This window comes from Phacochoerus africanus, chromosome 2 (genome assembly GCF_016906955.1).
Source record: "Phacochoerus africanus isolate WHEZ1 chromosome 2, ROS_Pafr_v1, whole genome shotgun sequence".
Lineage (NCBI taxonomy): Eukaryota > Metazoa > Chordata > Mammalia > Artiodactyla > Suidae > Phacochoerus > Phacochoerus africanus.
In genome coordinates, this window is record NC_062545.1 from 241,757,934 (window position 1) to 241,770,852 (window position 12,919).

Consider the following 12,919-nt stretch of genomic DNA (forward strand, 5'->3'; position numbering starts at 1 on the left):
AGTTCTCTTCATCATGTCTTGAATTCATCCTTCTCTGTGTCACATGCAATTATCCTCACCTGCTATACAAATCCCCTTCATCTTTCAAGGCTCCACTCATGTATAATTTTTTTCGGGTCACTCCAGCAAAAAAAGTGACCATTCCCTCTGTTCTATCCTCTACTCAAATGGCACTACCATTTACTATTTTCTTTTGTAACTATTTTCATCTGGTTTAATTCCCCCATGAGACTAAATTAAACCCCTAGCAGGCAAGGACTATGGTTTATAGGTCTTCTCATCCTCATCAGGCTAACCATGATGCTGTCCACACAATTAAACTTGTGATAATGATTTAATGTACATTTTGCCCAATTACAATATTTAAAGTAAAAATAGAAAATCAAAATTCAAATACACAAATAAACAACATTCATCACTCCAAAATATCTTTGAAGGAGTCCCAGAATGACAAGACTTGTTAAAATAACTTAAAAAGCCAACTGAAGCCTGAATAAAATTTTGATGTGTAAATACATGCATGACTGGGTCACTTTGTTGTACAGCACAAACTGGCACAACACCGTAAATCAACTATAGTTTAACAAAAAATTTGTAAAAAGGAAAATAATTTGTATGCTACTGCTACATTAATAACTAAACAAAGTTTACAAGAAAACTACATACTTCCCCAAATTTTAATTGTTCAGACTTAATAATTTTCCTGCTCTTAAGAATTAATCAAAGAGGCGTTCCCCTTGTGCCTCAGTGGGTTAAGAACCTGACGAGTATCCATGAGGATGCGAATTCAATCCCTGGCCTTGCTCAGTGGGTTAAGGATCTGATGTTGCCATAAGCTGCAGTGTAGGTCACAAATGTGGCTTGGATCTGGTGTTGCTATGGCTGTGGCTGTGGCCGGCACCTGCAGCTCTAATTTGATCCCTAGCCTGGGAACTTCCATATGCCTCAGGTATGGCCCTAAAAAAATAAAATTAAAGACTTAATCAAAGAAATGCTTGTTCCTAGGGGGAAAAATTAATTGTTGAGCCCTCCATTTTCCCTTTTTTGTCTGTTCCCACCACTGTCCTCTTACCAATATACATATACATTCACATACACACAGGCACATACACACTAGCAGGAAATTGTCTATGTGATAAAGCTTGAAAAAACACATCAGCTCCCTAATTTCAAATATGGTCTATATATGGGAAAAAACACTTAAATGACTATTGTAGATATTTCTACCATACTTTGATGAAATCACACAAATAATGTATTAAGATGTGTATTTTGTTGGCCAACTATGATGGTTGAACATTGTTAAAACAAAACATAACTATAGATGTCATTTTCTGTCATCTCTTGAGGAACATTTGGAATTCCTGGTACCTCTGGTTCTTCTGCTTTGGGCTTTTCCTTCATTTCTGCAAAATAAAATAAGATAAATGGTATGGGGGCAATTGGTTATCCATTTGGAGAAAAAAAAAACTCTATCTCACATCTTGCACAAAAACAAATTTCAGCTGAATTAAAGATTTAAATATTAAAATGCTATAAATGTTGTAGAAACAATAGACTATTGCTATAATTAAGATTATAAAGCCCTTTCTAAGCAGAACATAGACCAGAAACAATAAGGGAAAAGAAGGACAGGTCAATCATTAAGAACTAAAATCATGATAGGTTTGAATAACTAAAAACTAAAATTAAAATTCTGTCATATAGATGATCAAATTACTATAAACAAAGTTAAACCACAAACAACAACTAGAAAAATATTTACAATTTATATGTAGGGTAGAGATTTAATAACTACTATTTAAGGAGATTTTTAATCAATCAAAAGATAGATAACCCAAATATAAAACAGAACAAGGATTCAAACAGGAAATTCTCAAAAGAAAAAAAATCCAATTCATAATCATCGTAAAAAGATGTCTATGGAGTTCCCTTGTGGCACAGTGGGCTAAGGATCCAGTATTGTCACTGTAGTGGCTTGGGTTCAATCCCTGGCCCAGGAACTTCCACATGCCCAGAGCATGGCCAAAAAAAACCAAAAAACAAAAAGATGCCTAGTAGCATTAGTCATCCCACCACCCAAAAAAGTGGCAATTAAAACAATTAGTTTTTTTAACCTAGCAGATGGGCAAAGGTTTTTGTTTTTGTTTTTGTTCTTGTTTTGGCAACATCCATGGCTTGCAGCAGTTCCTGGGCCAGGGATCAAACCCAAGGCACAGCAGCACAGCAGTGACAATGCTGGATCCTCTGCACCACCAAGTAACTAAAACATAACCATGTACAGTGTTGGCAAGGGCGTGGGAAACAGGCACTTACATAAATTCTTGGTTTTTGTGAATTGCTACAACATTTTTGGAGGCTAGTCTGACAGAATTCATCCAGACTTTAAATGCTGGTACCCTTCGGCCCAGCAATTCAGCTTCCAGGATTTATCGGAAGGAAATAATCAAACTAACTTAAGCCTCCAGCCTTAGTTTCCTTATCTATAAAATAGGGATAATATTCTTCATCCAATAGAGTTTTTAACATTGAATAAAGCAATTCACACAAAAAGTTTCATACGGTGTCTGGCAGATATAAAGCGCCAAATGTTAGTTAAATAAATGTTACTTCCAATGATGTTCATGGAACATGGTTATAATGGTAAAACTGGGCAGTTACCTAAGTGTTCATCATTATAGGGATTGACTGAATTAATTACTGTACTTAAAATACTGTACAATTGTTACAAAAGATGTCATTAAGATGGCCACAATATATATTGTATGTGAAAAAAAGTAGGCTATAGAATAGAATGTATTCTACCATCTCAATTATTAAAACAAAACAAAAACTTTACACTGAGGATCAGAGATAGGAGATGGTATTATAGAAGACTTTATATCACTTACATAATGATTTAATTTATTATAATGAACATTTATAATTTATTAGTATGATAATTATCTAATCTGGAAAAAAGTAGATATTTCCATTTGTTTGGTAAGACAAAGCCAAAAACAAAATAAGCATTATTTAATTGCCTATTTGATCTTGCTGCCGTTTACAAGGGAACTCTTAGAACCGGGTGCTGGGCGGTGGTGGGATGCGCCTGGGATTTGGGACGGAAATGCTATAAAAGTGGGTTGTGATGATTGTTGTACAACTATAAATGTAATAAAACTCATTGAGTAATTTTTTTAAAAAGAACCAGGCACTGTGTTGATTACAGCTGCTTATCCAGTAGAAGACCCTTGTAAGCACAAGCACTGCTTCCTACATCTGCTTCTACTGTCATTTATTTTTTAAAGGTTATTTCCTCAAAATCTGTGTTACTTGGAACCCAACTAATCCCAGGGTTTTGTTGGACTCATATTTAAGGAAAAGAGAAAATAGGCTACCAAAGGGGTTTCTTTAGAAAACAGTTCCCTGGGGATAGCTATGGTCTGCAGACTCAGCCCAGTTCTTCTGAGGACAGTAGTGTGAAAAGAGAACCAAGCTCTCAGTTATGTCCCTGAGACAAGTCAAACTGGAGAAAGGTCACATTATTTTCCAAATGCTATGCTGAGGAGAAATCTTTCAGGAACAAATATTGAAATAGAAATGATTTTTGGTAAACCTGGTAAGTTCTACAAGAATGAGTTCCATAGGAGTTCCAGTAGTGGCACAGTGGTTAACGAACCCTGATAGTATCCATGAGGATGTGGGTTCGATCCCTGGCCTCGCTCAGTGGGTTAAGGATCCAACATTGCAGTGAGCTGTGGTGTAAGTTGCAGACGAGACTCAAATCCAGCGTTGCTACGGCTGTGGCGTAGGCCGGCAGCTACAGCTCTGATTCCACCCCTAGCCTGGGAACCTCCATATGCCCCTGGTGCAGCCCTAAAAAGACAAAAGACAAAAAAAAAAAAAGAGTTCCATAGTAACAGGATCATATTTTATGTATCTCCCTCAGTATGTATTGTATCTCCCTCAGTACCTTTACCATGAATCTACTTGCCTTTAGTTTGCCAGGAAAATTATAATTTTTGAGAGAAAAATTTTATTCATCAAGCTTTCTTGTTAATCTAAATTCAACTGTCCTGTAAAATATTTTGTACGCAATTCATTCCCTATGGAGTTCATTTCTCTTGATCGGCTAAAGCTTTCCAAAATGGATAGTATGTGTGAGTAACCTATATACACACATTATTTTCTTTTAATTATATGGAAATGTACCAAACAGATATTGGTTGAATGAAAACTATTTTTCACTTGAAACTATCCAAAGACATTAATAGACATTATTATCCCTTGAGATAACGGGAAAATGCAAGATTGTCAAAGAAGGCTCTAAGTCACCACTTTGAGGGAGATGCACCTATTTGGATTATGAACAGGGAACACCAATAAGTGGCAGTGTCACTGACTTGACCCCAGTAAACAACCCCTACCTCGAGGAAAAGTATAAACATCCTTAGCATCTTCCTGGTGTGCTTTAGGATCCTGGTCTTGGGGTCCATCTGTTCCTTGGTATGATTCTGGAAAGCATTCTTTAGGCACGTCCTTATCTTTATATGTCTTAATGGAGAGGTCTTCAGGCCCAGGTGTTTCTTGGTGTATTTCAGATGCACAGTCCTCAGGCCCAGGTGTTTCTTGGTATATTTCAGGTGAATATTCTTCAGGCCCAGGTGTTTCTTGACATATTTCAGGTGGATGTTCTTTAGATTCAGGTTTTTCTTGATATATTTCAGGTGGATATTCTTTCGACTTGGCTGTTTCTTGGTATATTTCAGGAGGATATTCTTCAGGAGCAGGTGTTTCTTGGATTGTTTTATGAGAGGGGGCTTTATACACAGCAATTTCTTGGCATGTTTTATGAGAAACCTGTTCAGGTTCAACTGTTTCGTGGAATGTTTTTGTAGCAAGCTCTTTAGGCACAGCTCTTTCTTGTGTTTTAGGAACGAAGCTCTCGGTCTCAGCTATTCCTTGACCTGGTGCAGAGTTGTGTTCCTCAGGTTCAGCTCTTTTTTGGTGTGTTTCAAGAGCGTAGCCTTTAGGCACTTCTGGTTGGGGGTATACTTCAAGGGAGCATCCTTCCAGGACAGCTATGTCTTCACATGTTTTAGGAGAAAGGGCTTTGGCTGCAGCAGTTTCTTGACACATTTTAGGAGAGATGTCTTCAGGTTCAGCCACGTCACAGCACATTATGGAAGGATGGTCTTGAAATACAGCTATTTCTTTGCACACTTTAGGAGAGAGATCTTCAGATTCAGCCATCTCTTGGCATATTTCAGAAGGGTGGTTTTGTACCGCTATTTCTTGGTACTCAGAAGAATCTTTCTGATGGATAATGCTTTCTTGACCTATTTCCGAAGAGTGTTTCTCAGGCACAACTCTTTGTGGGGAGGCTGCCAGAAAGAAAGCTTCGGTCACGCTCCTGGGTAGTTTGGTTTCTTTCTCTGTAGGTGGCTGAACTTTCTCCATCATTTCATTTTCTAATTGTGACAGAGGCTCCACCTTCATTTCTGTATTTTCTTGTTTCTTTCTACCCCTTTTACTTCTCTTTCCTGTTTTCTGCTGTTTGTGTTTTTTCTCTCTATGGAGAAATTGGAATTAGTGTCAGCACCAGGGCTCCAAAATTCAAATAAATTCTTGGAAATCATAGTCCCAGGACTCCCACTGCCTTGTTGCACAATCGAGAACAAGTCACTTAATCTCCCTGGGCCTCAGTCTCCTTGTTTGGGAAATGAAGGAGCCGTACTAGATGTTCTTAATTGTCAGGAGAGGAAATGACAGTCAGGACTTTTGGTCTTTTTTATTTTTTTTTAGGGCCACACCCTTGGCTTATGGAGGTTCCCAGGCTAGGGGTCAAATCAGAGCTGTAGCTGCCGGCCTACACCACAGCTCACACAATGCCAGATCCCCAACCCCCTGAACTAGGCCAGGGATCAAACCTGAATTCTCATGGATACTAGTTAGATTCACTTACACTGAGCCACGACGGGAACTCCAAGACTTTTGGTCTTTGATATCTTACTTAACAGGAACCTTCATGATAAGCATAGTGTGTGTGGGGGGGGTGTATTTGACAGCATATACTTAAAGTTTGGTTATGGAAAATGCATCATTGATATTGTAAATGAATAGACTGGAACTCTGGTTTATATATTAGTCTCTTTGGGTTTAGTCTGTGTGAATTCATTTCTCTTCACCCTGGGTAAACCAATATGATTGTGTTTCTAGAGCTACAGTCCTGCTCCTCAACTGTACAGCCTGAAGGTGACTGATGTATATGGCTTGCTGATCTAACACAGTCTTGTGTAAAATAAAGCTAAGTAGCTACACTGCATGCCCAATGAGACGTACTGTAAGCCGGGTCCAAAGCTGCAAAAGTATTTTCTTGAGGTAAAGCAGCTTGTGGAAAAGAAGGCATGAGTCATCATATTATACCTATTCTGAACTAAAAGTTAAAGATCTAGAAGATGAAAGGATATGCATGGGAATTGCAGCCAAAGACAAACTGTTAGGTACTGCAAATATAACCAAATACAGATGGCTAATACAGATGGACTTAGGGAGGAGAAAAAGGTACTAAAAATAAGTATTTCATCATTATTTTAAACCTATTGAAATTCTGTTCCATGCTACCCACCCTGTGAGCCTTCTCTAACAGACCACAGGGCTGATATACTCTTCCTGCTTACAAGCCCTATAGGGTTTATTATAAGGATTACGCTTAAGGCAAAGAACATAGGCTGCCTCATCCTGTAGTTATTTCTGGAGAAACCCTGCTTCTTTCAGTAAACTAGACATTCTTTGGAGATAAAACCAGCATGTTGTGGGGTGTTTTTTTGTTTTGTTTTGTTTTTGTCTTTTTAGGGCTGTACCCGCAGCATACCAAAGTTCCCAGGCTAGGGGTCTAATCAGAGCTAGAGCTGCTGGCTTACAGCACGGCCACAGCAACACTGGGTCTGAGCCGCATCTACAACCTACACCATAGCTCACAACAATGATGAGTCCTTAACCCACTGAGGGAGGCCAGGGATTGAACCCACATCCTCATGGATACTAGGTGGGTTCATTACTGCTGAACCGTGCCAAGAACGCCAAAAACCTGTGTTTTTTACACCTCTGCAGTGCCCACAGTTCCTTGCACACTTGAAAAATGTATACCTTATTCTACTTTTAGGTGTTTGAAAATTTCCATAATAAATTTTTTAAAAGATTGTCTTATCAAAACTAGTTTGTAGTCAATATTAAAAGGTACATATTATAATAGAACAGTTAAAATAAATATCGAAAGATACAGATGGTAAATATGATGATATGGTACCTCAGCATTTTGAAGTTTAATGCCAAGTAACCAAGGTAATGAAATAAATTATAAAGCCCTTCTTGTCAGACTTTTACAAGATGATGTATATGAATTCTTCAGGAAACATTTATTATTATCCTAGAAATTAAATCCTAAATAATTTGTAATATAGATCTCTATATGAGGGAATCCGAGTAATATAATGTTCCATGCTCCTCCTGGTAGTTTTTCAAAAGATACAAATATAGCTGTGTGGTCCAAAATTTAATCCACACTCTATCACTTATTAGCTATGTGATCATATGATCATGGACAAGTTACCTAAACTCTCTATGTCTTGCTTTCTTCACAGGTAAAATGGAGTTAATAGTATCTGCCCAGCTTCGTGGTTGTTGTAAGGAAGCTATGTAATAACTTGCATGAATGAATTATCCAAATGGAAATTAATACGTAGAAATTAGTATTAGAAATTATTAAAAGGAAATACACACACACACACACACACACACATACACACACACACACGGTACTTTCTATGTGCCAGGCAGTGTTTTAAGTAATTTACTTATTCTGTTCTCTTATGTAATCTTCACATCAACTTATGAGGTAGATAATATTATCATATCCATTTTTCAGATGACAAAACTGAGGCACAGAGAGGTTAGGTAGCTTGTCTGAGGTGAAATGTCTAGAAAGCTAGGGAGCCAGTCTTCAGATCTAGTCATCTGGCTTTAGCAGCTGGGCTCTTAACCATTAAACTCTGCTGCTTCTCTCTGGAACTACTAAGGTTTCACTGTGTGGTACGTTGCAGTGAGAACAGCCCTCAGTCGTATAGAGATGTGACACAAGAATAAGGCCAGCCAGCTACCAAAAGGCTCACAAAGCTTTCATCTGTTTCAGGGACTTTTTCAGCCTTTCTTCCCCACCCCCACCCACCTCAACAAGCACAGTAAGCCAATTCTCTGAGCTTGTTGAGTCCAGCTCCATTTATCAGTGCAGGGTGCATCAGTCAGCTCAAAGAGATTGATGTGTAAATCTAAAGACCAATTTTTTTCTTTTCTTTTTAGGGCCGCACCTGCGGCATATGGAAGTTCCCAGGCTAGGAGTTGAATCAGAGCTGCAGCTTCTGGCCACAGCCACAGCAACACCAGATCTGAACTGGATCCACAATCACAGTTTGTGACAGCACCGGGTCCTTAACCCGCTGATCGAGGCCAGGGATTGAACCTGCATCCTCAGAGAGACAGTGTCAGGTTCTTAACCTACTGAAGCACAACAGAAACTCCTAAAGACCTTTTTTTTTTTTTTTTTCTCTTTAGGGTCACACTGCAGCGTATGAAAGTTCACAGGCTATCGGTCCAATTGGAGCTACAGCTGCCAGCCTACACCACAGCCACAACACAGGATCCGAGCCACATCTGTGACCTACGCCACAGCTCACAGCAATGCTGGATCCTTAACCCACTGAGTGAGGTCAGGGATCAAACTCTCATCCTCATGGATGCTAGTCGGGTTCATTACTGCTGAGCCACGACAGGAACTCCCTAAAGACCAAATTTTAAATGAAGAGTGAGACATGCAAAGTCACAATGCTTGAGCTAACAAACAAATGTACTCTCTCTGCAGCAAGTACTTGGAAAGCCAGCTAATGATCAGAGGGTTGTTTACTGAGTATGGAATTAGGGGAGCTAATTGGGTATTCTTCAACAGAGCCACCTGCCAGAGGATCTGAGTACAGTAGTTTCTGCTATAACATATATGCATTCCTGAAAAAGCCTCACTTTCTACAAAATCATGTACTAAATGTGACAGCGCTTATGGGAAAAAAATAGGACAAATGACTCAAATCCTAGGCAACTTTTTTTTCTATGCAACTTGTTAACACTAACATAAACAATAATTGGTACAGAGGAGGAATAACTTGGATAGTCCAGATAGGCAGCTTACTATGGCTGGAGGCTGCCTCTGGGATGGTAAAAATGCACAAAAGCAACAATGTAAATGCTGTTAAACATTTTCAATGCGTAGGACAGCCTCCTACACAAAGAACTCTCCCACCCAGAGCATCAGAAACCCTGGCTTAGATGGGTGCTGTACTTAGCTATCTCCAATCAGTCAGTACCTCTGTTTTCATAGTAATATTCTAAATGGATGCACTTAGATGCTGCCTAATTTATGATCATGTTCTTACACTACCTGCCTGAGATTACATGCAGCTGACTGGATATTTAGGAACTCCCAACGTCTTCCATCACTCCTTTCTAGACAGTGCTTTGGTTCACTCCATGGAGAGTGAACTACACTCATTCAAGAAGAATTTTGCTAATAGAAGAAAGCTTGGAGAACAAGCTCGAGGGTCTTCTCAGTGGTGTTTCTCCCTCCCAATACATTCTATATATAGTTGTATTACCAGACTGGTTGAATACCAGACGTCTCTGCAATATACATAATTTGATCACCTGGAGCTCTAATTGAAAAAGACCAGGGAGGAATTCCAGTCATGGCTCAGTGGAAACAAATCTGACTAGCGTCCATGAGGATGCAGGTTCAATCCCTGGCCTCACTCAGTGGGTTAAGGATCCGGCGTTGCTGTGAGCTGTGGTGTAGGCCACAGACGGGGCAGCTGCAGCTCTGATTCGATCCCTAAGCTGGGAATCTCCATGTGCCATGGGTGTGGCCCTAAAAAGACCATAAATAAATAAAAAGACCAGAGATAAGATTCCGTTCCCATCACTGTACTAGATGTGTGACTTTAGGCAAGACATTTAACCTTCAGAGACTTGGTTTCCTTATGGGTTTTTGGTTTTTTTGTTGTTGTTGTTGTTGTTGTTTTTTGTACAGTAAGGTAACAGCTCCTGATTTATGAGAGTGTTAGTGAGATAGAAGTGTGTAAAAGGGCTCATCACTACTTGACACAGAGCATATGCTACATAAATATCTATTCCTTTCCCCTTGCAGCGATACCATACCCAAATTGCCATTGTAAAGTTTGCTTTTCCTGTGCTTCAGCTTTTCTTTTTCTGAGTTGTTCTCTGTTTCGTAAACTCCACGTTCCAATGACTTCTGTAGAATAAAAGTAAAAGTTATAGGAGATAGTGATGAACTGTGGCATTAACAATAAAAGAGTCCTATAGCAAAGTGGCAGAATCCCTATACTGGTGGTGTAAGTTTTTCTTCCAGCCTTTTGAGGGAAAGGACTGTATCTTATTTATCCTTGTGCCTCTGAAGAATGCCTGGGATCGAATATCCAGTCAGTACTTTTTACTTTTTCTTTTCTTTCTTTATTTTTTTTTGGGCCACACTTGTGGCATATGGAAGTTCCTAGACTAGGGGGTCAAATTGGAGCTGCAGCTGCTGGCCTACACCATAGCCACAGACACACCAGATCTGAGCCACATCTGTGACCTACACTGTAGCTTGTGGCAACACGGATCCTTAACCCACTGAGCAAGGCCAGGGATGGAACCCGCATCCTCATGGATACTAGTTAGGTTCTTTTCCACTGAGCCATAATGGAAACTCCCAAAAGAAACCTCAACCAGTACACTTTTTTTAAAAAAATGAAAAGGTTAGGAATTCCCGTTGTGGCTCAGTGGTTAACAAATCCGACTAGGAACCATGAGGTTGCAGGTTCGATCCCTGGCCTTGCTCAGTGGGTTAAGGACCCGGCGTTGCCGTGAGCTGTGGTGTAGGTCACAGACGTGGCTCGGATCCCGTGTTGCTGTGGCTCTGGGGTAGGCTGGTGGCTACAGCTCCAATTAGACAATGTGGTATATAAATATAATGGAATAACCTCCATATGCTGTGGGAGTGGCCCCAGAAAAAGGCAAAAAAAATACAAAATTAAAAACAAAATGGTTAGTATTTGTACATGAGTATGTTTTACCAATCTATTAATTTCTTATAAATAGTGTACATATTGTGCAAATATAAAAGAAAAAATCAGCCATGTTCTGCCATCCTTAACATTATAACCTGCTTTCATTTTATTCCTCATATTCATCTAGTCCCTATATTAAACAAGGCTGTGCTGATAGCATACTACAGCTTTATCATCCATTGACCTAGTACATCAGAAATATTTTCTATCATCTAGTCCTCATAATTATAACTTTAGTGACTACATGATACTTAAGTTGATGTATTCTCATTTACCCAGTCACTCCATTCATACTGAACGTTTAGGTTGCTGCCAGTAATTTTTTTTTTTTTTTTGCCATTGTAGATCAAACTGTAATAAGTATTCCATGCACACAGCTTTTGTTCTTTTGGAGTTTTCCCTTAGGATGATGTTTCTCCAAGCTTTGGAATATTAAAAGTTATTATCAAAAAAGGTTCTGTTGCAAAAGATCTAAATAGACATTTCTCCATAGAAGAACTAAACAGACATTCCCCATAGAAGCATCTTTTCATCACATTGCTAATTATTAGAGAAGAACAAATCAAAAATACAATGAGGTATCATCTCACAGTGGTCAGAATGGCCGTCGTCAAAAAGTTACAAATAATAGGAGTTCCCATTGTGGCACAGTGATTAATGAATCCAACTAGGAACCATGAAGTTGTGGGTTCGATCCCTGGCCTTGCTCAGTGGGTCGAGGATCCAGCGTTGCCGTGAGCTGTGGTGTAGGTTGCAGACGCGGCTCGGATCCCGCGTTGCTGTGGCTCTGGCGTAGGCTAGTGGCTACGGCTCTGATTACCCCTAGTCTGGGAATCTCCATATGCTACAGGAGCAGCCCTAGAAAAGACAAAAAAAAAAAAGTTACAAATAAATAATGCTGGAGAGGATGTGGGAAAAAAAGGGACTCTCCTACACACTGTAAATTGGTGTAGCCACTGTGAAAAACAGTGTGGAGCTGCCTTAAAAACTAAAAACAGAGCTATCATATGATCCTGCAATCCTACTCCTGGGCATATATCTGGAGAAAACCATAATTCAAAAAAGTACAGGGAGTTTCTCGGGGCTTCCTGAGATGCTGTCTCCAAGGCTTAAGTCGTAATTTCACCCCAAATAAAACTGAACTCTCAAATTAAAAAAAAAAAGATACATGCACTTCTATGTTCACTGAAGCACTATTTACAATAGCCAAAACACAGTAGCAAACTAAATGTCCATCAACAGAGGACTGGATAAAGACAATGTGGTATGTAAATATAATGGAATATTACTCAGCCATAAAAAAGAATTAAATAATCCCATTTGTCGCAACATGGACAGACTTAGAGATTATCATATAAGTGAAGCAAAAGAAAAAAATCATATGATGTCATTATATATGTGAAATATAAAAGAAGTGATATAAATGAACTTATTTACAAAACAGAAATAGACCCACAGACATAGAAAACAAAATTTCTGGTTACCAAAGAGGAAAGGGGTGAGGGATAAATTAGGAGTATGGAATTAACATATACACACTGCTACATAAAAAATAGATAACCAACAAGGGCCTACTGTATAGCACAAAGAAGTATACTCAATATTTTGTAATAGCCTATAAGGGGAAAGAATCAGAAAAAATATATATATGTGTGTGTGTGTGTGTGTGTATGTATATTCTTTTGCTGTACACCTGAAACTAATACAACATTGTAAATCGATTTATACTTCAATTTTAAAAAATAAAATTAAGGGAGTTCCCTGGT

General features: G+C 39.0%; 1 protein-coding gene across 1 annotated transcript in view; it reads right to left on the minus strand.

The window, feature by feature from the left end:
* Nucleotides 1-1,254: 1,254 nt before the first annotated feature.
* Nucleotides 1,255-12,919, minus strand: part of HEMGN (hemogen) — a 41,660-nt gene continuing 29,995 nt past the window's right edge. The window contains exons 4-6 of the mRNA XM_047768008.1: nt 10,243-10,336; nt 4,410-5,554; nt 1,255-1,406 (exon numbers count right to left, since the gene is read on the minus strand). Coding sequence (XP_047623964.1) covers nt 1,303-1,406; nt 4,410-5,554; nt 10,243-10,336 — 1,343 coding nt within the window. The 3' untranslated portion in view covers nt 1,255-1,302. The remainder of the gene's footprint in view (nt 1,407-4,409; nt 5,555-10,242; nt 10,337-12,919) is intronic.